We start from the raw sequence: 25,195 nt of genomic DNA on the forward strand, positions 1-25,195 counted from the left end.
CTTGATTTTATTTTTCCCCTTCTCCCATTGGTTTGACATAGCTACCATGATGACAAGGACTTCCTGAAGCACAGCTGACGAAAGTGAGAGGCTTAAAGTTTGTGGCTCTCCCTCGATGCTGCCATTTGGGAGCAGCAAAAGCAATGGGATGAAACAGTGCCCTGTGAAGGGCTGAGGAGGAGGCAGCAGTGAGAGCAAACCCAAGGTGAGGTGGGGCTGGGCAAGGCTTCCCTCTGCTCCTGGCCATGCTCCTCTGACAGGCATGTGCAACCCTCTGCTCCCAGCCACTTGCATCTCCCCAGCAAGTGCTGCAGACAGCAAAACCTCCAAAGCAGTGCCATATTCAGCAGGCTTGTTTTGTGTGTTTTAAATAGCTGCTACAGGGAGCTGCAGTCACTTCTGTTAAGTGAAATCTGATTATTCCAACAGCATTCGGGTGTCAACATGGCTTACACTTTTTATACAAAACAGTCTGCTTTACGGGGTGGGATGGATGTAAAAGTAAACAAATACATGTGTAGCTCTGTGAAGAAGGAACTAGTTTTAAAAGTCTGGAAGGCTTCCTTGTTGGAAGCACGACCCAAGTGCAAGGCATGAGAGGAGCAAAGGTAGCTAATGGGTAACAAGGAATGTCACCCATAGGGGTTGGCTGCCTGATGCTGAAAGTAGCAGCTCCTTGGAGAAACACCGGGTTGCAGGATAACGTGGCTAGCAGCCCTTGCATCTTCACATGCTTCCTAATTAAGTCCTGGCTATTAATCTGTCTTCCTGGGTTAAAGTTCTTCTAGGAAATAACAAATTAACATGGAGCATCTTGAAGCAGAGGCATGAGGTTGGTTTGGTTCATCCAGCCCATGTGCAGTAGAATTGGACTGGTTGTGGCTGAGGCACAGGGAAGGCTCTGAATTTAATTATTTTTTTAATTGATCCTAAAGCTGTATGGGCTGCCGTGTTCTCCAGTGTCCTTATTAAGGGTGACTACAGAACGAGCTGGAAAAAAAGGTACGGAGGGACGTCATTGCCATGCAGGGATATTTGTCTGTTCCCTGGTTCTAGGCTCTAATCCTCACAGTGACTCATCCTCTCATATTTTTTCACAAAGCTCCTGACATTGCATTGTTATTTACCCAGATAAATCTGTTTGTGGAGCTCACCTGCCCTGTGCACCTCTCGAGCACAGAAAGCATCCTTCTGCATTCACCAGCTGGGTCCGAGCAGGAGAAAGTCTCCTCCTCTGGTGAAATTTGGGTGGAACTTTTTGGGAATCATCGCGTCAGGTTGTCTTGTGAGTGAAAGTCACACCTGAAATGGAAGGCATGGGAGCTGAGTGCCTCGAGGACCCAGGGAAATGAATGTACAGAATAAATTCATCTACTTATTATCAAAGGATTTAAAACAAAAAAAACATGGTGTTGAATTCAGGTCATAACCTGAGCACCCCCACATTAAAACCCTCTTCCCAAGGGCCCTGGGAGTGGCCAGCACCTCTAATAAATGGGATCTGTGTAGCCTTGAAGGTTTGTGGGGATGGGGTGACCTCGCTGTTCCTGGGAGCCTGCATCACTTGGGGCTTGAACCCCAGTGTGATTGTGGGTGCTTTGTGCTTTTGTGCACATACCAAGCCTCTGCTGGCATGCCACTAATCCCCTTCATCTGCTCAGCTCTTCACACCCTGTTAGATTCTGAAATATTTGGGACCAGGGCTTCTGTGTTCTATACAGTGTGCAGCAGGAAGAGGGGCCTCAGAGGTGCTTCCTAGGCATGGCCACAATAGATGTGATTAATGTGTGGTGTTGCAATGTGACTTCTATTTAATTTGTGGGTGAATGGGGTGGTTAGGAAGGAGCTGTTCAAATATCACATAGCCTTGTGGCAAGCCTGGATGAAAGGGGTTCTCTGCTCAGCGGCAGCTACCCCTGCAGCACCAGCAGCATGTGGCTCATGGTGGCTTTACCATCCTCAGTCCCACTCTATCCTACTGCATGGGGAAAAAAACAAGAAAAACCTACACTTTGAGAGAATCTGCCTGAGTGCAATTTTCTCTAAACACCTAATTTTCTACCAGGCCAATTGCACCTATTTGCTAGCACGCAGCCGTGACACTGTAATGACTTGTAAAGTACTGGTCTGGGTGCTCTGTCTGCGTGAGAGCAGTCATGGCACTGAGCTGCTCCGCTTCATTCTTCCCTGGCCCAAACTGCTCACAACATGCTGCTTTTATCTGGCAAGAGAGCCTCCCAGCACCTTGTTGTTGGGGTTGGACAGCTGTAGTCCATTAGCAATTGCCCAAGAGCTGAGCTCTGCCTCCCAGAGAAGCTGAACGCTCTGGTTGCTCGTTTTTCCTAGGCTGAGATTTGACTTGGGAGACTCCTGAGCACAAAGACAGACTTCTTCCTTTGGCTGGAAGCGTGGATGGAATTTAAAGCAGGTGGGGAAGGATGCCATAAGAGCTCTTGCTGTTTTTCACCTTTATTGTGCTACACGCATGGTGTAAAAGGATGCATCACTGGTACTTGAGACAAGCTGCATGGAGAGAGAGACCCACAGAGGCCAGTAGAGATTCCCATGCTCACCTGATTTCAAAAAGCACACAGAAGATCAGAGGAACAAAATTAAAAGTAGTAAAATAGCGGGGAGAGATTTACACATCTCTGGCTTAGAAAATTAGCATTAACACTGAGGTATTCTGGACAAACCAGCAGGATGTCTGGTATGCTTAGCAGTAGTTTGGTGGAGCAGGTCATGGATTTGATGGACACAAGTAATGGTCCTGTATGTGCTGCAGCAGATGGCCTCAGTGTTTTTTTTTCTGGTGGGCACTGAACACGTGTGGCTGAAGCCAAGTGAGCACGGAGTGTTAACGTGCCCCCTTAAGCACTGTGCCACTGGGTGCCCAGCCTGGGAAGCAATTGGGATTTCCTCGTACCTCCTGCCCTGCTGGTTCCTAACAGAAGCCTTCCACTGGATGAGATTTGGAGGCACTCTGGGGGACATGGGAACGAGCGTGTATACACAGGGGTGGTAATAATACTCCTGGTGAAGGCTTCATGTGCTCTGCCTAATCCTTTGTTTGCCCTCACTCTGCATCAGCTCGGTGAACACCAGCCATCGGTTTAATGAAGGGGAAGCAGGCAGAGTAAAGCAAGCCGAGGGAAACCGTCGGGCTGCTGTTTGTTGCTTTTTGTTTCTACTTTCTCGAGAGAAGGAACTCTCGGGTGGCTTTGTGGTTGATTTTTGACAGCACCTTGCATCTGCTGCCGTGTGTTCGCAGCAGCCTCAGCCCTGGCGTGGTGCCACTTGCCAGAGCTCAGCCTTGGTTTGCCCACTGCAGCAAGCTGCTTGGTCCTCAGCATCGCTCCCCACTCCGCTTGGCTTCTCTCAGCGTAGGGTTGTGACTCCAAGGATGCAAAGCAAGCCATTGCCTGCTCCCTCAGGATGAACAACCAGTTTTCTCACCAAAAAAAAATGACTTGCAGGGCTCTTTTAAGTTGAGTTTCCTCCTTTTAATTGAAACTAACCTTTTCATTCCCATTATTTTTTGCTGGTTGCATTTCTTGGCTTGTGACCTCCCGGTCCAGCACTACCTGGGCCACGGTGTCTCATTTGGGAACCACCTCTGCAAGTGGAGAATTCCAGTACAGGAACAGAAGCAGCTCTCACATGCTGGTGGGATCACCCAGGTGCCACAGGTCTTTTCTTCCTGCCAAATCTCACCTCACTGGGAGTGTTTTTTTTCTTCTCTTAAACTATTATAACAAATCCTATCAATTTGAAGTATAAAAATCATCATTTCCGAGCACGTTGCATCCTATGGTGTAAGAACACTCGGTAATGAAACTTTTTAGGTCATTAGTTCACAATGATCTTTTTAAAAAAAAAAAAATCTCCTTTGTGTAAGTACTAAGAGGCTATTAAGTTGTAGTTATTGACTCGGTGGACCACATGAGATTCAATCTAATGGGGCAAAACAAAGCTCAAAATATGTTCCTAAATATTTATTTCTCACCTCCGGCGTTGTTACTGTTCTCCCAAGTAAATAATTTGGCCAATTACACGTTTCTAGATACGCGCTGCTGTCGCACAAAAAGCACATGTGAAAACTGCTGATTACAGCCAAAGAAGGTTTTTTATCCAGAAAATCCCCCTCAGTGAGAAACTGTTAAAATGCCATTAACCCCACAGCCTGTGAACGCCCTGACTCCGAGTATTTGGGTGCAGCAGGGTAATTCCTGGCTGCCAGCACCAGTTGCCAATTTCTTCTCTGAGGCTAACTTCCGGCATCTCTCCATTCAGTGCAGCAGGACTTTCCTCTCTGAGTAGGAATAGATAATCTCATCGCACCCAGTAAGTTATGAGGTAAAACTTGCATGAATTGAATATGCTTCTTAATAGCCAAAACAGCCCGGTCTTGCTGCCTGCAGGCTGGGGACTCTCTGGTTGTCCTTTCCCCAGTAAGAATTATTTCTGCTATGCAGTAATAAGCATCCTGGATATCAATGAATGTTAATAAGTAGTATTAAAGATGATCTGCCCTAGGGTTAAAAAAAAAAGTGAATCACGGGATTATTTGGTCTGACACTTTTTTGACAGTTTTCTTATGTCTGCATGCATTGCCAATGTGCCTGGAGATCCCCCAGGAGGGATGGTTTATCCCCTGTAGCCAGCATGGCTTCAGCACCTGGCCATTGCTCCCTTACTCACCTTTTTTTTTTTTTTTTTTTTCCTGTGAAAGTCCTTGAAAACCCTATTCCAATCCCTCCTTGGTCTTCCTGGCATAAACTGAGCAGCTCAAATTGTTTGCGTATGAGTGACTGCAAAGTCAGATTTACCAGATCAGGCCTCGAATTCCCCATCCCTTCATTCCCAACACATCCATCTCAGGGTACCGTGTGCCTGCTGATCTTCTGGGTGGGTGAGCAGGGTGGTATGTTAAAAAACCAGGGATCGATGCCCTGTGTAAATGCCTCAGGATCAACCTTTCCCTTTGTGTGTTTGTACATACAGATTAGGTATGGTGCAATAAATCAATGTACGCCATTCGTACGGAGTTGCTGGAGGTTTCTCCAGGCTGCAGGGATAAATCAGAGGTTTTACCACTCTTTCATCAGGAATCATCGCAAGCTATTGATTAGACAGTGAAATGTCCTGGACAGCTTTTGATTATTGTGCCTTCAGCTCCCTAAGCCTCACTGAGCAGAATTTAGGCTGCCGGGGGCACTCCAGCACCTCTTCCCTCATCGATGCCTGGAGGACAAGGATATTTTATCCTGTTCGTGAAATAGCTCAGCCTTGGGTGCAATATTTTTTCCTGATCCATCAAATCTGAAGCAGACTGTAATTATTGAAAATTAACAACTTTTAAAGCATCTTGGCAAATGGTAGCCATTTGGAATTCATCACCATTTTAATTGGACAGGAGACAAGGATGCTCGGCTCGCTGCAACGCTCCCCATCTCCCACCCACGCGCGGAGGCTGCTGCAGGGTGCCCAAAGGAAATGAGCCGTGCTGCCTGGTAAAAGCCTATTTAAGCGATCAGCCATAGACTGGCTTGGAGTATTCAGCAGTAAAACAGGTTTTCTAGAAAATGAAATTGCCCCTGGCACTGGTAAATCCATTTGGAGAGTCAGGTGGATGTGGTGATGGTTGGGAGGCAGTGGGTATTTCTCTTCCTTAATAATTTATATAATGAGAGGCTATAAATTAAGTAGTTCTGAAACATGGGAGCAGATCCTTCTCTCCTTCTCTCGTCCTAGTTCTGTACCTGGTTCAATCTTGCTGATTTGATTGGCTTGAATCCTGGGAGAGAAAGGTTAGGTAGAATTTCTGAGACAGCACAGAAATCCAAGCGTCTTCCTGGGGATGTGGTGGCGCCTATGACCGGCTCTGCTCCATCACAAGCCTCGTGCTTTGTCTGTGGATGTCTCCCCTGGGCCAGGAGGTGACTAGGAGGAGGTTTTCTGTCTCAGGTGTTCCAGACCTAGCTCTTGGGGAGCGCAGTCAGGAGCGTGCCCGAACCAAGGTGCTTTTCCAAACCAGGATTGTTTTGACAGGGAAAAATAGAAAATAATTGCAGCCTCCAAGGAGGCAGCAGGATGCAGGCAGTGTTTCCTACTCTTGTGTGCAGGATGGCGCAGAGGAGGAGGTGGGAGCGTGTTGGGAGCAGCTGCACCTTGGTGTTTCCCCGTTCTGCCTGCAGTCACCTCATGCAGGGCAGCAAGAAGCAGGCTTTGCATCTCTGATGTTTTGAGGCAGGAGTGATGCTCGAACACAGCACGCAGCCTGGTTTTAGGGAAGTGCTGAAGGGGGAAACCCGTGGGAGCTGCAGGCGTTTGGATCACCAGCCCCGACCCGCTGGGCCGTGCAGCTGGGGTGGCAAAGCCAAGCTGCAGCGTGGCACAAGCGGGAAAAGGCAGGATGGAGAACCTGGGCAATCCCCACGTGCAGTGGAAGCACAGGAGCTGCCATGCTTTCAGGCCCTGATGGCAGGAGAACCTGGTGTACCTGACTTGAGGCACGAAGACAGAAGGGGAAGGCTTGCGTCGTTGTGCTGGAGGCATCTGCGAGCCCAGCTTGCCTGTTGTGCCACGTTAGGCTGGCTTTCGGCACAGTTCTGGCTTCTGATTAAAACAATACAATGTGGTCGGCAGCCGGCAGGAGGCTGAAGCAGTTCGTGTGATGTGAAATGTAAGAGATGTTTCTGAAAGCAGAGACAAATATTGAGCACATCCAAACTGGAGCCAGGTCCCATCTCTCTTAATTCGACTAAACAAAGCGGTAGATAAGGCTTTTGCCGAGCAGGAATTTCAATTACCTGCAGGAAGTTTTCAAATTAAGGAGGAGGAGGCTAACAATGGAAATCATTTCCTTAGGTTTTGAGTTCTGCAGCGTGATGAGCTGGTATTTAGGAGCGATGAAAGCGATAAGGAGCTCTGCAGCCCGTGCTGATGCCCGTGCGTGGCAGCTCTGTGCGGGAAGCAGCACCTGGCTGCTGCTGGTTTGTGCCCCAGTTTGGCACTCTGGGTGGCGTGAATGAACGGTGTTCCCTGCTCACCATCAGTAAGGGGCTGTGTGAGCACAGAAGTTTTAAAATAAAAATAACTTTAAAAAAAAAAAACTGCAGGAGGAAAGCATCAGCCTGGGAAAGGAGGTCCTACAGCACTGCTGCTCTGCGCTGGTAAATGCTCAGAGTTGGTGATGGGATCCTGGCTGTGATGGGATTGTGAAGGCGAATTCAAGAAGCCTTTAGGTAGGACAACGCTGGGATTATCTTGTATTTTTCCTAGAGTGACCCCTTTCATTCCTTCAGCTCCCTCATCCTTCTTGGCGCTCTGCTCTGCGCTGTCCCAATTCCCGTACCTCTTCCCCCGTGCAGAAGTGGGTGATGCTGTTGAAGCCAAGGTCTTCTGCAAGAGAAGCAGGGAAGTTACCTGAAGCTGTGCATCCAAAAGCAGGTTTTTATTCTTTATTTTACTACTAGAGGCATGAGACATGGCCCAGCAGCAGGAGGGAGGCAGCCAGGAGCTCAAGGTGCCATCTCCAGAGGCTCTGCAGCTCCTTCAGCCCTGCCAGGAGTGCCCTAGCCCTGCCACGTTTATCTTTTCAAAGGAAAAAAAACAAAGGCAGAAGATCTCAGAGGCCACCGTGGCACCAGTCTCTTGTCATTAACACCAGATCAGCCCAGGGAATGCTGCAGGTCCCACAAAGCCTCTGTGGAGGCTCAGTCCATGCTCAGACCCAATCAGGGAGCTCATGTTCTAAGCTCTTGGCCAGAAACTACTTTATTGAACAGGCTAAAATAAGCCTCAGTTATTTTTTCCAGGATGCTAAACATGAGCCATCCTTTCTTAAATAATAATAATAAAAAAAAAGAATACTCAAAAAAAAAAAATCACTGAGTTGAAATGGAAGCTGGGGGTTGGACCAGATGACCCCCAGAGCTCCCTTCCAACCTCAACCCTTCTGTGACCATCATGTAAGAACTCCAGCACTGGGACATCTGAGGAACTTGGATTATTAGATCCAAAACCATGGATTGGGCTGTGCTCAATTTCCCTGGCCACTCTCATCAAATTTTTTGGAGTTAGGAGGATGGGAGCAGGAGGAAGCCCACTTTTTTTGTTGCTGGCCCCATTGCAATCAGCAGAATGTCATTTTCACCTATAATGCTTGTGCATAAGGTCCAAGTGGGGAAAGATCACAGCCAAATTTAATAAAGCTACTAGCGTTTTTGGAGTTGTTTTATTTATTTCTTCTTGTGGTGTTATCACCCTCCTCTTAGGCAGCAGCGATGCCCTGGCTGCCTTCAATCTCTTTCCATCAGGCTACCACGTTGATAATCAATTTTTCAAAGCATGTCTCTTTTTTCCGGGTTGGAATTATTTGCATTTTTATTAAATAAATGTGCATTTGTGTAGAATGGAAACTTTGCTCCTTATCAGGATCATCTGTCTTGGTGAAATGACTTGTAACAGCTGTTTCATGAAGAAAATCTGATAGAAACACTCAGAAGGGATGCAAACACAAACATTAGTCACCATGGGAACAAAAGTTGCTGCGGGATGGCTTCAGAGGCTGGGTTTCCTATATGTTCCTTATCCCAAATATTCACTGGGGATTTTGCCAGCCACTTTATTTAAATCCACCTAGGAAGGGCTCTGCTTGTGAGCATACAAATGGCTCTGCAGCGGCGCGTCTGAATTTTGGTACTGTGCAACTCTGCTACTAAAAGGGATGGGGTCATTGATCACCAGCAGCGCCCTGGGACTGGTGAGGGGATAAAATAGGTTGTAAAATATCAAAGGACGAGGCTGAATTTTGGGGCTCCAATCTGCTAGTCCTCTGCGTTACGATCATGCATCAATGGAGGATGCCTTGCCAGAAGGGCTGCAATTAAAAAATGGTGCCTCTGTTGAGCTGCATCGTGAGATAGCCCTGAAGTTGCACTTATTTCAGCGATCTCCAAGGGTTGGGGTCTGGCAGAGGGGAGCTGGCAAAGAGCTGCTGAGCACTGGCCGAGGTGTTTGGGAGCGGGGCTGTCTGGGAGCATCCTGCCAGGCTCCAGGTGGCCGCCCGGAGGTGGGAGCGCAGCGTCTCCACGTCGCGCCGAGACCTTCCTGCGAGGGAGCTGCTCCTGGGGGTTCGTGGGCCTTCGCTCTCCTTTTTTTTGCAGGATTTCCAAGAAAATCCACAGTCGTCATGGCAACCGCTGGCTCCATCCGCGGTGCTCGCTGAGAGCTGGTGGCCGTAAATTAGGGTGCAGGGCTTGGCAGTGGGGATTGCTCAGCGCTGCTCAGACTTTGGCTGTGGTGAAGGTTTGGGGGGCCGTACGGACCCAAGGGGCAGCCGCAAGGTGCGTGGTCCTGCTGCTGCTGCACCCCAAGCACCAAATCCCTTCCCTTGTGCTCTGCCTGCCATGCCCCAGCGGGGTGACCGGGGAAATCGTTATCAATTGTCTTAGCATCTGCTGTGGTATCTGCCACTGCATCCGGACCTTAGCAGCCCATCCAGAAGCTGCCTTTCACCTCATCACGCTGCTCCTGCATCCAGCGTAATATTTTTTTGACATCTGGCGTGAAGGCCAAGCATTTCATAACCCATCTCATCCAGCAGCATTGCTGCACAAGGCAGGAGTTGGATATTTATTTGTATATATTTTATTTTTTTTTAGTAAAAACTGGTATTTATTTTTTTTTGGTGGGAAGTTTAGGCTTCAGTTTTTCTCCCCTATTATCCTCCTTCTTGCTTTATCATTCACTGCCTCTGCCTGAAATCCGCTTTACAGCTTCACCCTTCTCCCCACGCACTGTACAGGCTTTTCTTGATCGTCCCCCCAGTCCAGTGATGCAGACAGACCTTGGAAGGAAAACCACCTCAAATTCTCAGCCGCCCCTGCTTAGCCCGGGGAGATTTGGGTCTCAGCTTCCTTGGCCCCCTCCTGCCCTTTGCAGCCCATTTTCTCCCAGCACATCCCTCTCGCACCAAACCCAGCAGAATAAATTACCCCGGCTTGGTCCCCACCCGACCTCGTGCCACGCAGCCCTTGTAGGGAGCACTTTGGGACGTGTGAGCAGGGGGAGATGCCTCCTGGGTATGTGACGGTGCTTGCAGGGACTTTAAGGGGTGCCCGGTGACTTGCAGCAGAGTGAAAAGGGCTCGGAAAAGGGGGTTTTGTGTGACTTGTAAAGGCCCCCCTGCTTTGCATTTTCTCTAGTTATCAGCCCTCAAAGATCTCCTTTAAATAAATAAATAAAACTGCAAGGATTTGTGATTAGGGGAAAAAAATATATCTTGTTCTTTTGCCTTCCTTTTCTTTTGCGTGTGCATTAAACCCAGCTCAGCTCACCCCCTAAGGGTGCGTGCAAGGTGCGATGAGAGCCCTGGTGAAAAGCATCCCCGGATGGCTCAGGATAGATGAAAATGCTACGAGAGAAGGAAATTGCTCTCCCTAAGATGGTTACATGGTGGTGGCGTGGCTGGGGCCAGTGTTTAACCTGGGTTTGTGCAAAGCCTGACGGGCACAGGCTGGCTGCATCTCCCCATCCAGCATAATCGGCTCTTTAATGTGCTCGAAAGACTCCTGAGGGTTCAGGCAGCGCCGCAGACCAACCACCTCCCTCCTTGTGACGAGGCTAGTACAAAAAGAGGGGGGAAAAGGCACATGATGTGAATTTATTTGCATCCCCTAACAATAACGCAGTCATTCTGCCTGGGAACTGCGTGTCCTGCTTAATGCCCCTTTATGCGTTTTTTTTTTGCATTATGCTTGAGTGTTCGCTAATTTATTTGCAGATTGATTTTGCAGAGGTGGGAAATGAGAGCCAGAAAATCCCTTTATTTCATTTGATTTTGACTACTTGGATTCGCTCAGTCCACGGCAGGTTGGAAAACACCGTCTCCCCGAGAGTTGCCGGAGCAAGCCCTGAGCCCCGCTCATTGCATTTCCTGGGGAAATTGCTGGAGGAGCCGCTCCCATCCAGCCTGGTTTTACGCTTTCCATCTCAAAGCATGGACCAGCCCTGGATGCAGGTCTTCGTCCCGGCTCTTCCACACCAAAGTGTCCAAGTTCGGGTATTTGCTTTTAATTGAAAGCCTTGGGTCCGTGCTGAGATGCCCCAGGCGGACTGCACCGGCATGTTCTCTGTTTGTGTAAATTGCACCTGGAAAACGTGGAGTTGTTTGGATTTTGAAAAAGGCATCTTATTTCAACTCTGCTTGCGAGAAATGGTGCTGGTGCGCGAAGTAATTACATAATAAATTCGTTAGAGGAATATAAAGCCATAAAAGCAGTAGTAATGGTTTGCAATTTAATAGCTGAATTGTAAATGAATTTTCCTCTTGCAGCTTTAATGCAGCAGGCTGCTACAATTAAGGGAACATTCTTTGGGGCGCCTTTAATTTTTTGTTGTGAAGTTCAGTGTCATTAATTCTCTCATTTAAAGAAGCCGTGGACTTAACCACTTCAAGCCATGAGACAGCTTTGACTTCCTACGCAAGCAGCAGAATTATCCTGGAGGAGGTGTTTTTGGGCTGTTGGGCACAAATTTTGTTATAGTAGCTACCTGGTGGAGTTGCAGCTTGACCTTATCACCCTCAGCTTGTTTCCAACAGCATCCGGGTTTCTTTTGGGTTTTCTCTTCAGATTCCTCGCCTGCTTCTCGCATTTGCATCATCACAGCTTTCGATGGCTTTTCTGTGGCCGACATTCAGAGGAACCGCTGCGAAATGCTGCATCTTACCTGCCTGCAAGCATCTTGGGGGTGATTTAAACGTTTGGTAACTGCTGATGGTGTGTGATTAGGCTGTCACTAACACCTCCTACTTCCATGGAGGAGCAGGCAACTGTTGCGCCGTGGCCTGTCGTGAATGCAAATTGACACAAGCAACCCAAACACAGCAGTGGTGGTGGTAATTAAAAGCCAGAGCCGTAGGTACGGGCTGGGAAAGCTGACGGAGAGCTGACACTGCTCTGAGGGGTAGCTCTGAATCCAGCTGAAGAGAAATGCATGAGCTCCGTGCATGTGCTAATGCAATTTTCGCTCTCTTGTGCATCCTTATTACTGTAACCTGAGCTGCAAATTCAGCTCTCCTTTTGTTCATCAGCCCGTAATAGTTGGTAATTTGCTGGTGCTGGGCCGTGGGTGCAATGTTGAGAACCTACCCTGTTTCCAGCAGGGATTTGACCTTGCACTTATTTCTCCATAATCATAAAAAATTTGCTCGCTCAGTGCATTCCAGACTGAAGCAGGCAATAGAAAGAAAGAATTTAGTGAAGACTGGCCTTAAAACGTGCTCTTGATGTGCTTCCTCCCTCTCTCCAAAGGCGCTGGGTGTGCAGCGATGCGGTTTGCAGCCTCGTGTGCTGTGCTGCACGGCCAGGGTGCCAGGATGTGGCAGGTATTTGTTGTTTAATTTGCTATTTTGCAAGAGCCATCTGCAAAGTCCAGCATGCGGTCGGTGCTATCTCAACCAGAGGCAGCTTTGCTAGGAAGTCTTTGGGATATGGATCGTTTGTGACCGAGCCAAAAAAAAAAAAAAGGGGGGGTCCCATATTGCAGAAAGTGCAGCCCATTTTTGCCAAGGGGAAAAAAAAAAAAAAAAAAAAAAAAAGGCAGTTCTGAGGCATTTTTGGTGCCTTTGAATCTCTGCTCCCCAGGCAGGAATCTGCTTGAGGAGGCAGCGGGGTTGCGTGCAGCCGTGGGTGTCGCTTTCTGAAGCACTTAGGGCTGCAAATTGTGGAGTGGAAAATAGAGGAGTCCATTGTAACCCCCCCACGCCCTGCGAGCGTGGAAATCTGAGCTCCCTGCTGAAAGCTGGACCTTCAACATGGGATTTAAGACAAGAAAAGAGCGTTGGCGAGGATGTTTCCAGCTAATTCCCATTCCTTAAATCCATCTCAACCCCGTGCAGGCTCCTGCCATTTGAAGACAGCTCGCACCTTCCTCAGAGCTTCTTGGAGGACAAAACTTCAATCCTGCAGGAACGGGTTGATGCCTCCAGCCCAATCCTTGTTCCTGACCCCGAAATCTGGGCTGTCCCTTCGCCTCCGAGGTGGCCCAGCCTGGCCGGAGCTGTCACACGTCGCCTCTGGTGCTGGCTGTGGTTGGAGGCAGTGGTTGTGCAGCACCCAGCAGGGCCCTTTTATCTACCGAGTGCTCCCACAATATAAATATTTAAGTATAATAAACAATTATGATCAAGTTTCTTGGGTGACTGCACACAGCGAGTGAATTTAAAATTCATTTCCCATGGGTATTCAGGCTTCAAATTCACTTTCTGTGGATGTTCGTGCTAATAAAACCGCATTGCACAGGCAGGGAACACAAGAGAGATGCAAATATGACAAGGGCAAATTTGCTTAAGAGTTCAAATGAATATTCACCAACTTTTTATTATTTTTAAGTATTCATCCCTATTTGCTTTAAAAAGATTATTTTAGCTTCACTCTGCGAACTCAGCGAAGCATGTATTTCAGAGGTGTAATATATATTTTCTCCTGCTAATACAAGTTTTGTTGCTAGCAAGCATGAAGCGCGTTCAGGATGTACTTTATCTTCAGGAAAAGTCTCTGCTAAACCAAAACAAACTACCACCATCGTGGTTAACATCTGTCTTTCAACATATCTCACAATTTGAGGCTGTCTTAAATAAGCCAGGGTGTGTGCTTCAGCTGCGTTCTCCCTCCACACAAAACGTTTGGAGGGGCTGGGGGTCACCACGTCTCCTTTTTTTATCCCTGGCAGATGTGGCACTGTTTTGACATCTTCATTTGATTTCTCTACTAGAGCTGAAAGAGATGCAAATTAGCAATAATGAATATTTTCATTAAAAGTATCTAGACATTATATCTGAGAACAGGATAATGACGCTGCTGCTTTCTGTAAAGCAGACCCATGCCGTTTTATTTTTTTCTGTCAGAAAAGATAATGTTTATTAAAAAAAAAGTAATTTAATGTAAGTGAAATTAGGGTAATTGCTAATTATGTAACTGCAAATGAGGCAGATCTTAATCTTGAGGCAAGCTGGACTGCTGAACTGCCAGGTTGAATGGAGAGCCATTGGGAAGCCAGGAAATGGGGCAACGAGAGCACGGGCATCCACGGTACTTGTCCTGGCTTTTCGGTCGAGTGGGATGGAAGGAGCATAAATAACCCCATATTTTAATAACATCTGTCCCAACAGCTGTACTGCACACACCTCGGGTCGTGCCTCATCTCTCGGGCTTCACCTCCCAGGTTTTGTCGTGCCTGCCTCTGGCCAAGCTGTGCTCAGCGTCTCGGCACAGCTCTGCCGTGGGCTTTTTTTGGTGGGGAGAGGTTTTTTCTTTTTGTGTGTGTGCTGGAAGAAAGTTAATAACGTGAAAAATTGCCCTAAAGCAGAGTGCTGCATTATGGAGTCACTGACTTTATAGGATAAACATATTACCCTCATTCAGGATGTGGGTATCGGAAAAATTAATAGCTCTGTGGATATATATATCTTTGTATCTATAAAGTCTACTGACAAGGAGCAAATATGGGAGCTTGGCAGCTGTCCTGCTCTGTGTAATTGCCATGGATGGGTTTTACATGCATCACCTTCCTAACATCCCCCTCCTACCAGCTGGGCCAGCTGCGCAACTGGAGGCTTGTCCTGAGGAGCCCTGGGGTGATGGATGTGCTGGTGCTCGGTGATGGATTTAGAATTTTCTAGGGAATTTATCTCTAAAAAAAAAAAAAAAAGTGCTTTGCATCCCTGTTTTTTCACTGTCCCCTCTGACACCACCCATAGCATCCCCTTTTTGATGGCTATATTCCTGGCACAAGAACGTCAGCTTTCCTTTGGATCTTCCGTGCTCCACCAAGCCTTCATGTGAAGGCATTTCCCTTCGCTCCAGTCTGCCAGATCTTGGGAAAACTTCCCAGCTTTCAAGAAAAGCTATTAACAATATCAGTAATTTTCTCCAACTCCTTTTCACTACAGCTTCTCCCTGGCCCTGGGCATCTTGGAAATAGCTTTCACCCGGGCTTGCTGATAAGGCTTCCATCCTCCTTGCTATCAGAGGCCCAGGCTCCTTGTGATGTGCCGGCTGATGCCCGCTGCTGTCAGTCTAGGACTGCAGATTACTCACAGACCTGTGGCAGCTCACAGCAAGTCAGATTTATCTCAAATTTTACCCCAAAGCAGAGGAACTGATAAGAAAGCCTTGACCAGCCTGGGGATGCCGGCAGAGCAAAGCACCTTCCTTGCTTTTATTTCGAGACACGCCAGAAGCGGAGCTTGCACGGATGAAGGTGCAGATACTTTATGGGGTGATGTAAAGCTGCTCTTCCAGACCCAAACCAGCACCCTAAATGAGGAGGTGAGGGAAGGTGACCCCTGGCACTGTGCTGCCCAGCGGATGGGGATTGCTCCACAGGACGTGCCTGGCTTCCCTGGGCACTGTGCTGGGGAAAAAGGAGCAGTGGGAGGTACGGGGATGGTTCTGGGTGTTGGGGCTGCCGGATAGCAGACACAAAGTAAAATGCCCGCCTGAGTTGACAGCACCTCCGTTTGATCTCTGCCACGGGCTGACTTAGGGCCAGAATTCTTCAAAGGCTGCTAATCGCCTCGGTATTGATTTTATACTGAGATGCTTTATCACGCTTGCGGTTGTGTGGTTGTGGGTTGTTGATTTTTTCTTTTTTTTTTCTTTTTTCTTTTTTTATATAGTCTATGTCAAAAGCCGAAAGGACTTGCTTAGAAGAAGCACATCCCCTCCTCTCCCGTGGCAGGGTGCTGTGTCTGGGTACACTGACCACCAGCAGGTTTCAGTAAGAACCTGCCAGTTAGCCAAAATGTGTGGTGGTGCAGTGTCTAAACAGTGGTTTTTTGAACGCTGCCCTCAAGGAGAAAATGCGCTGAGCCTGTCTGAGCCGAGATAGCACCAACAGCCAGGCCCCCGTGCTTAAAGCTCTGCACTCCCTGCTTTTTAACCCTGCTCGCTGCACCTCTGGCTGGTTCATTTTGAAGCTCTACCAAAAATACCCATCACATGAGGATGAGCGCTCTTGAGCACAGGGCTGCACGCAACCATGAATAACGCTGCAATTATTTAGCCAACATTATCTAGGTGTATTTTTAGAGCTTTCGTAATTTAGTGGGAAATGCAATCGCATGTTTGTCATCTTATGCAATACAGGATTAGTCCACCCTGCTGGTAGCAGCTTGTGGGGGGAAAGGAGGCTGGTCTGCCATGTGTTGTGCCCTTCCAACCCTGTTTCCAGTTTGGTTTGTTGGGGAGGGAGGAAAGGGCTGTTCTCCCACTCATTTTCCCCAGGATATTTTTGACCACGGTTGCACTGGATGGGTGCAGGTGTTTATTCCTACCTCCTGCCCAATTCAAGGCGCGGGTCTTGCCTGTGATCTGCCAGCCTCAAGCAGGGGAAGCATCTAGAGGGTCATGAAAATTCAAAGGCATCTGAATTTCACCCTGCCTCCTGCTAATGTCAGGTCTTGATAGGAATTGACTTCACAGGACAAAGAAGCCGTCAGGCGAATGCTGATGCTGTATTAATGGTACGGTGCATTGACCCACCCAGCGTGTCATCCTCGTTGCCAAAGGAAACACAGAGGCAATCCATAATCACCTTTCTTGCATCTGCCCCACTAACACCTAATTTAAGTATATATTTGTCTGCTGACTGATCACAGGATTTTTTCCTGGCACCTATTATCCTGCTATCTGAGTGGTTCAGAATCTCCCTATTCGTTTAAGTTTTTATGTGATCCTTGTAATAGCAGCTGAGCAGCTGGTGAATTGGATCTGTAGAGCAGATGTCTCCGTGGACTTCCCGTTCTTCTCTTCCCAAGAGCTGATTCCTTGCTGTGGGACTCGATCTCCCAAATCACCCCTGCACTTTTGCAAAAGCCAGCCCTGTTTTTCCCCTCTCATTTGTGACAGAGAAGGAAGGCAAAATGGCATTTAGTATGGACTTTGCTTGATGTGCATTCTCTTTGCTTCTTATTTCTCTCTTCACGTATGGAAAGGTATTTTGGAAATTCAAGCACTTTTACCAAAGTAGCATGCAGCTTTTACCATTGCTACCAAGCACGAGGGTATCGTGCGTGCACGTTTTGCTCTGCATGCCCTCTCCTTGCTCCTGCTTGTGCAGGATACGCGCTTCCACTGCAGGCTCTTGTGGCCACCAGCGTAAGGAAGCTGAATTATCCCAGCACCATCATTGCCATCACTTCTCCATGCCACGAACGGAGCATTTCATGCGTGGTTTGCAGCAGGGGATGCGTCCAAACAGCAGGATGGAGTTTTGTCATGGTATACATACCGACCCTGGGGATGAGGAGGAGGTCATCCTGCAAAGAGCTGCAGCACCTCAACAGCGTTTGGCCCTGCTAGTTTCACCAGCTTAATTCCCCTTTCAGATGCATATGGAGTAACCCTGATCTGGTGAGGGGTGTGTAATGGTTCCTAGGTATCAGCTGGGGAGAAAACCTGATGTCTTCCCATAAAAGTTCCAGTCTAGGCTGGCCGTACAAGGATTCATTGGATTGCTGCAATTCATTAAACAAATGTTGGGTTTAACAGAGCTGCACATAAAGGCTGGTGCCATCGATGCGCTCAGCTGTGAAATATGCTATGGAAGTCATTTGTTTGCGAGGGGGCTCAAAATCTGCTTCCTATTAACATAAAATGGGTTTACTGGAGACAAATCCCTCGGATCACATTTTTCTCTGTTACCCCTTCCCAATGGGATTCCTCCAGGTTCGCACCACAGTAACTGCGATGTGTCTGCGCCGGGCAGTTAGGATCTCGGGTTGCTTTTGCTGCGTTCACCTCCTGTCTGGCCACAGCAAAGTAATTCCCCCAGTTCGGGACACTTTATGACCAGGAATGGCTTTGTTTCGGGGGTCCCCTGAAAAGGCCAACGGGATGCGTTCACCCACACAGAAGCTGGGATGGGGACGTCTCCCTGGGGCATCGTGGGGCAACCAACATTCACCCCAACGTGGAACCTGCCCATCCTTGCCTAGCGATCCCCTTCATATAATGTATTACTTCAGTAATTTATAAACTGAAGCACAAACTTTTTGGCTTCGGCACATCCGCAGGGCTTGCATTAGGATGCCGCGATAACTCCAGCGGAGGAAGAAAAGAGCCCGTGCTCAATACTTTAAGAGCAAGAAGTGGGGGGGGGGGTTAAATGCAGTTATAAATACACAAATAAAAATGTGACCTTTGTAGACGGAAAAAAATAAATGTAGACTTTAGCAGCTATTGTAACTTGGGTGGAAATAGCTTAGCAGAGCCGTGCTAGAAAAGTTCCCTAACTTCAGGCACAAGTTTGCTGGTCTCGTGGATGGTGGGATTTTTTTCGGGTGTGCTTTCTTTGCGAATAAACGGCTGTGCAGACGCCTCTGGTGACATTTGGGACAGGCCAAATGGCTGCTTGTTGGCACTGTGGCAGGGCAGGGCCCAGCAAAATGGAGAAGCAGCTCAGCCCCCGGGTTCGTCCCAGCCACGGAAATTAAGCTCCAGAGGCTGCGTTGGAGGAAGCTGGTGATGCTCGCTGCCTTTTCAGCTGGGAATTGTTACTGCAAACAGAGATACATTGAGTAGATGAGGAAATAATGTAAATACACCGACAGAAGGCATTTTTTTTGTGTGCTCATGGAATGACACACGAGCAGATAAAAAGCCATCCGCAGAATTTACATAAGCCCACACAATCTCAGAGGTCATCGTTCTGGAGGACGACATGTAGAAATTCATTTTTATTAAATTCTGGCTGATTGTTTAATTGGAAAAGAAAGGATTTAATTGAATCAAGTCAAAGGGCCATATTAGATTATGTTCATTCCTAACACAAAAGGCTTTCTCCATTTAGTTAAAGCGGTTCCTTTGCATACTGTACATATTAAACTACAAAAAGCGGTAATCAGTAGCAAATTGAAGAGTTTGGAAAGCCCGAGCAGTGCCCACGTGCTGCCCAACCCTTTTCCACCTCCTAAACCTCCTCATCTTCCCTTTACTGAACTACTTGGGCTGAAAGGAGAGCAAGCAGGGTGGGCAGTATTCTCAAACCTTCCTCCATCCGTGTCTATGCCATCCAGGTATTCTTAAGAAATAGCAAGCTGGAATGTGATGCTACTACGGGAACGTCACCCAAAACTAAGGGGGTTTTCAGTATTTCAAGGATACGCTTGCAGAAAGATCCACACCACGAGGGACTCCCATCCCTTAGGGACACTGCGGAGCTGTTGCACACCCAGTCAAAGCTAGAATAATACCAAAAAAAAAAAAAACAATTTGGGGAAATAATATGTTTCTGATTTTGTCTATTTAATTAGCTCTCAATTATTTTTTTTTGTTAATTCAACACTAATAGGAGAAAGGGAATAAATTCATTTCTTAATGCTTCGTTTCATCCCGATCTTGAGGACTTAAGCAAGGGCTTCACCTTCTGAACAGGAATCAGCATAGCCCCAAGTTATCCTCCGGTATGGTGCTTGCAGTGCACCTCACGGTCGTGGTTCCAGCCCCAGAGGGAACCCAGCAAACCCCATGGCAGAAGCGGTGCTGCTCAGGTGCACGTGGCCAGCCAGGTCCGGGCTGCGCTGCCTGCTGCAGAGCTTGCCGATGCCTTGGGATCGCTGCATGCTGCGGTCAGGGGGAAGCTCAGAGAAACCAAATCCTGCTTTGAGATCAAAATCCATTTTTAATGGACTCAGCTGTTCCCTGCAGGGACAGGAGGAGGTGCACGGAAGGGGAGAAAATCTTCGGAGATGTCTTCAGGCTAATCTCAAAAGAACTTCAAGCAATAAGGGAGATTTTTAAAGCAAAGTTATTAATACATGGAGTCCACAGCAAAGTTTAAGGATTTTTGTTTGTTTGTTTGTTTTAGATACCATACACTAGCATAGAAATCCTCTTGCATTGGTAAATTAAAAAAAAATTCAAGCGCTGCCAATATAGCAACTCAACCAGTCTGTTATTGGGGTTAGCCTAAGAAGCTCAAGTTGGACTTTGCTTCAGCAGCTGAATGTGTTCTTGGAAGGCTCAAATCAGTTTTAACCTGACTTTTTTATGATAAAAATAATGTGCCTGTGCTTTAAAGCTGACCGTTCAGATTTTATTCAAGTGCAATGCCCAAGTTTTTGCATATTTGGCGCTGTGTTTGCACAGGCAGGTGATCCGGTTCCGTACAAAACTGTCCTGTTTGCAAGCAGAATTTGCAGCAAATAATGATGCAAACCGGGCATGAACCCGGGCATTTATCTCAAATTCAATTTCTGTATTTGCTCAAAGAGCTTCACCTCTTGCACGTGTAGCTACAGAGAAGGAACAGAATGTAAGAAAGTGCATTTATTCCCCTTGTGGGTTCTTCACCCACCCTTTGGGGCACGACACGTGGTTTTTATCCACGTGTGCACACATGCACACACGTGCTTGCTCTACAGCTCTGGGCGAAGCTACACTCTGTCCCTGTGCAGCAGCCAAAGATGCGCCCCAAATTCCCAGCTCCCTCCACCAAAAGCCTGGGTTTAGGCAAGCATTGGAGGGTCTACTGAATCCCTACAGATCCGGGCAGGGCTGTTTTCCCCTTTTTCCAGTGTGGCTGGGATTTTCCCTGGCTCCCCACACTTGGCTGCCTGCACACAGGTTGCTTCCCCCCCCTCCCCCCCCCAAAAAAAAATCCTTCCAGTGGGATTCCCCCCTCCCCCCAAAAAAAAATCATTCCAGTTGGATTTTTTTTATTTTATTTTCCGGTCAGCCCATTTTGCCTCTGCCTGCTGCGCACAGCCTCGGGGCATGGCCGTGCACCCGAGCCCAATTAGCAGAGAGCCGCTTAATTAGCGCTCCCGGGAGCACCTGGCAGCCCGGCCGCACTGCAGCGCTCCTCGCAGCATCCCGGGGGGGGGGGGGGCACGGGACAAATGCAGCGGCTGCCGCAGCGCTGCCCCCCCCAAAATCCCCCCCACCCCCCCCACAAAAACCCACCACCACCACCACCCCCCGACCTTCGCACGCCCACTCCGTGCTGGGGGGGCTGCAGGGGGAGCAGCAGGTAGGGGGCAACCTTCCCCCCCCCCCCCCCAAGCAATTCTGTTTCCTTTTGCACCCCCCTTGTACTTGTGCTGTTCCCCCGTAGCACCCCCCCTTACACATTGCTGTTCCCTTTTGCCCCCCTATTCCCTTTTGGGCTTTTTTTGGGTCCCCCCCCGCACAGCCTCCCTTCCCTTTTGCACCCCTTGCACTGTTCCCCCTTTGCCCAACCCTATTCCCTTCTGCATCCCGTTTTGCACCCCCTTGCACAGCTTGCCTTGCACAGCCCTATTCCGTTCTGCACCCCCCTTTGCACAACCCTATTCCCTTCTGCACCCCCTTAAACCCCCCTTGCACAACCCTATTCCCTTCTACACTTCCCTTGCACAGCTCCCCCATGCCCAATCCCGTTCTCTTTTGCACCCCCCTGACACCCCCCTTGCACAGTGCTACTCTCTTCTGCACCCCCTTTTGAGCCGCCCTTGCACAATCCTATTCCCTTCTACACCCCCCTTGCACAACCCTATTCCTTTCTACACGCCCCTTGCCCCCCCCTCACATGGTCCCCCCCTTGCAGAGCCCTATTCCCTTTTGCACCCCCCTTGCACTGCCCCCCTTGCCCAACCCCATTCCCTCCTGCACCCCCCCCTTTGCACAGCCCTATTCCCTCCTGCGCCCCCCGACACCCCCTTGCACAACCCTATTCCTTCCTGCCCCCCCCTTGCACAGCCCCCCATGCCCGACCCCGTTCCCTTCTGCACCCCCCTTGCACAACCCAATTCCCTCCTGCACCTCCTCACACCCCCCTTGCAGAACCCCATTCCCTCCTGCACCCCCTTGCACAACCCTATTCCCTTCTACACCCCCTCACACGCTCCCCCCTTGCACACCCCTATCCCCCCCCCGTTCCCTCTCCCCCCCAGCCCCTCCCCTCTCCCCACCCCTCTCCCCGCCCCTCCCCTCCCTCTCCCCCCGCCGCTCCCGCTCTCTCACCTCTCTCCTCCTCTTCCTCCCCCCCTCCCCAACCCCCCCAACCCCCCCCCCCCCCCCCCCAGGCCAAAATCCTGCACATGATGGACGACAACAAGCAGCTGGCGCTGCGCATCGACGGGGCGCTGCAGGCGGCGGGCCAGGAGGTGACGGCGCTGCGCGCCGAGCTGGCCGCCACCGGCCGCCGCCTGGCCGAGCTGGGCAGCGACCCGGCCATGGAGCACGGCCCGCACAGCGCGCAAGGTGGGTGCCTGCCGGCCTCGGGTGAGAGGGGGGGGGTGGGGGGGTGGGCGTGGGGTCGTGTGTTATCGGTGTTTATTGCATCGCGTTTTATTTATTTATTTTTTTTTTTTAGGAACCACCCCCCCCCCCCCCAAAAAAAAAAAAAAAAAGCGCCGTGCCCCCTCTCTGCCCTAAAGCTCTACGTGCTGCCTCCCCCCCCCCCTTCTGCCCCCCCTTCCCCTTTTTAACCCCCCCCTTCCCCCTTTTATCCCCCCCCCCTTTCTCTCTTTAACCCCCCCTTTTTACCCCCCCCCAAGCCCGATTTACCGGTTTCGTAACTGGGGAGCCAGCCGCAGCCATCTTCTCCCCGCCGGCATCGCCTGGCCCGGGGAGGCTCCGGCCGCCCAGCCCCGAGCTGCCCCCCTCCAACGGGGGGGGGGGCAAAAGTTACCGGGGGGGGCGGGGGGATGAGGACACATCGCTTCCGTGCCCCCCCGCCTCGGGTGCTGACTGCCTGGGGGGGTCCCTTCTGCTCGGCGAAGCCCAAACCCGGCGGGATCCGGGATGCAGCCGCCTCTCGGTGCTCCCCAAGGGGCTGCGGGTGCCGGGGTCATCCCGCCCCCCCCGGCTCGGAGCCGGGCTGGGTTCCCACCTGGACGTGGCTCTGGGGGCGATTTCCTCGGTACTTATTTACTGATGGGATCGGCTGGCACCATGCAATGCAGGTCGCCCCTCGGTGCTGGTCGCCTTTCAGGGTTTGGGTGGCCGGGGGGGGGGGGTGGGGGGTGTGTTAAAGGCAGCGGTGCCCTCGGTGGGCATTGTTGGTGGCTGGTGGTGTCGATGCAGCTCGGTTTGGAGGGGTTCCTTCATGGTTTTTTTCCAGCCAACCTGTTGGGTTCAGCTGTGGCGAGGGGGGGTTCCACCTGTTCAGCGGGATCCATCGCCAGGTGGGGCCAAGCAGGGTGCTGAGGTGCATGCCGTGGTGCTGGGGTGCGCGTCGGGGTGCCCAGGTGCAAAGTTGTGCCGGACCCCACTGCGCATCGCGGACCCGGACCCCTTCCCATAGCCCACTTGGCCCCCGTTGTCCCTCTTCCTGCCTATGCAGCCGCGGAGGGCTGAGAGCTGGAAGGGCAGGGGGAAACCCTTTGGCTGCCCTTTCCTGCACCTATTGCTGCGGGTTTGGGGTTTGGCTTGGGTTGGTTCCTCTCCAGGAGGCTTCTGCGCGTGTGTTTGCGTGGAGGAGCAGTGCCTCTGCTCGGCAGCACGCCCCGGCAAGGGAGGGATTTGGGGTGGCTTGCCAGGGGTCAGGGTTTCAATTTTTTTTTCCCTCCTCAGGGGTTTTTCAACCCATTGGGTGATGGAAAAGCACCTCTTCAGTTTCCTTTGCTGGCAGCATGCTGGGAAATTGGTGTGCTATAACAGCGCTCCGTTCCCCAAAGTGTGCGTGTTCCCATGTAATAACCCCAATCCCACCTGCTTTGGGGTCCCGGTGGAAATACCAGCTGCTACAGAGTGCCAGGAGCAGTCCCATCCTTGGCTGGGCACCGGAGCGGTGCCTTTGGCAGGGCAGGAGGCCCTGGAGGACTCGCTCCAGCCTCCAGATTTAAGCAGGCAAATTTTATCTTGGTGTGCTGGGGGCCAGCGCCAAGCCCGTGTAGCTCTGGATGTGTTTTTTTTCCCTTCCCCACGTGTTGAAGAGGCTGGTATTTAAAACACGACGTATCCAGCCGAGGGGAGGAATGCTTGGTCTCAGCAAAAATAAAAAATAAATAGACTCCATTCTGGGTTTCCTTCCCAAATTTTATACTATTATTCATCCGTGTTCTCATACATTGCCCTGTGCCTGCTTCTATAGGTGGGCCTGATGTATCTGTAGGGAGCCTTCTGTTCTCCAAGGGTTTCAGGATGATTTCAGAAGGATGGGGTGAAAATGAGTCCGAATAAGTAGAACGAGCTGTGTAAGTAGGAGGATCGCTGAGCTATTTGGTTTAAGCCCACGTGCTGTGGGAGAGCTGGAGGCTGGTAAGTGGGGTGGGCAGCCACCAGCCCGTGGGGATTTAGGGTTTGGTGGTGGTGCTCAGATGGGTGGTGGGGGTCTGCTCGTGGTGTGGTCCCCCCAGGTGCCTTTGGCCATGGTGGTCCTGTCGCTGCCACCGCTGCGGGTGGGCGCGCTGGGTCGGTCCGGAGTTAGGTGAGCTGAGGGAAACGTGTGCCTCCGTGCTCAGCTCACTCAGTAATTAATGCTGCCTTGGTGAAATGTGGTGTTCACATAATTACGGTGCAGCTTGAGACAGCTCGAGGTAATAACTCTGCTCCTTTTGTGCGTACTGCGACTTCTCCCTGCTATAATGTGCCATCTCTGCTCGCACGCGGGCAGTGGTGAGGTAACGCTTCGAGGGCTTTTTTCTGCGATTTGTAACAAACCGGGAGAATTCAGCCGAGAGAGACGGACTGGGTGGTGGGCGTGCGTACGGAGGTAGGGATGAAGCCACGTGTTGTTAAAGTCCTTAGCGTGAGCGTTAATCATCCCAACCCCTTGCTCCTGGCATCTCGTTTTAAATGGCAAGTTTTCTGGAGACTTATTTTGGCCGTAGCATTATCTAGGGCTGGATGCAGAGCGGTATTTGTGTCACTGGCTCCTTGTGGGGCTGCTCAGTGCTTCTGGGCCCGGGTGTCAGAACCCGCGTGGCCCAGCTCTGGTTTGCATCTCAGGCGTGGTGGGGACATGGGTGGGTGGCAGAGCATTGGAGTGGGCGCCGTCGGGGCTCCATGACCCCCTAGCACGCCAGGGTGTGCTTCTGGCCTCCTGGGTGAAGTCCTTTGCTGAACTGATGCTAGGGTTTTTGATAATTTTGAGTAACAGCGAGGTCTCTGGGGAAATGAGAAGTTTGGGGAGCAAGGACAGGCCATGCTGAGCCAAGTGCTTGGGCCATTTCGCCTGCTGCTTTTGTTCTCCTCTCAGC

General features: G+C 50.2%; 1 protein-coding gene across 2 annotated transcripts in view; it reads left to right on the plus strand.

Moving 5' to 3' along the window:
- KAZN (kazrin, periplakin interacting protein) overlaps positions 1-25,195 on the plus strand; it is a 185,413-nt gene that overhangs the window by 97,833 nt on the left and 62,385 nt on the right. The window contains exon 3 of one of the 2 annotated variants that reach the window (XM_035557514.2): positions 22,076-22,253. The exons of the other annotated variant lie outside the window; for it this stretch is intronic. Within the exon in view, the coding sequence (XP_035413407.1) occupies positions 22,076-22,253 (178 nt within the window). The remainder of the gene's footprint in view (positions 1-22,075; positions 22,254-25,195) is intronic. 2 annotated transcript variants of the gene reach the window in all.

This window comes from Cygnus atratus, chromosome 21, assembly GCF_013377495.2.
Source record: "Cygnus atratus isolate AKBS03 ecotype Queensland, Australia chromosome 21, CAtr_DNAZoo_HiC_assembly, whole genome shotgun sequence".
In the NCBI taxonomy this organism is placed as follows: domain Eukaryota; kingdom Metazoa; phylum Chordata; class Aves; order Anseriformes; family Anatidae; genus Cygnus; species Cygnus atratus.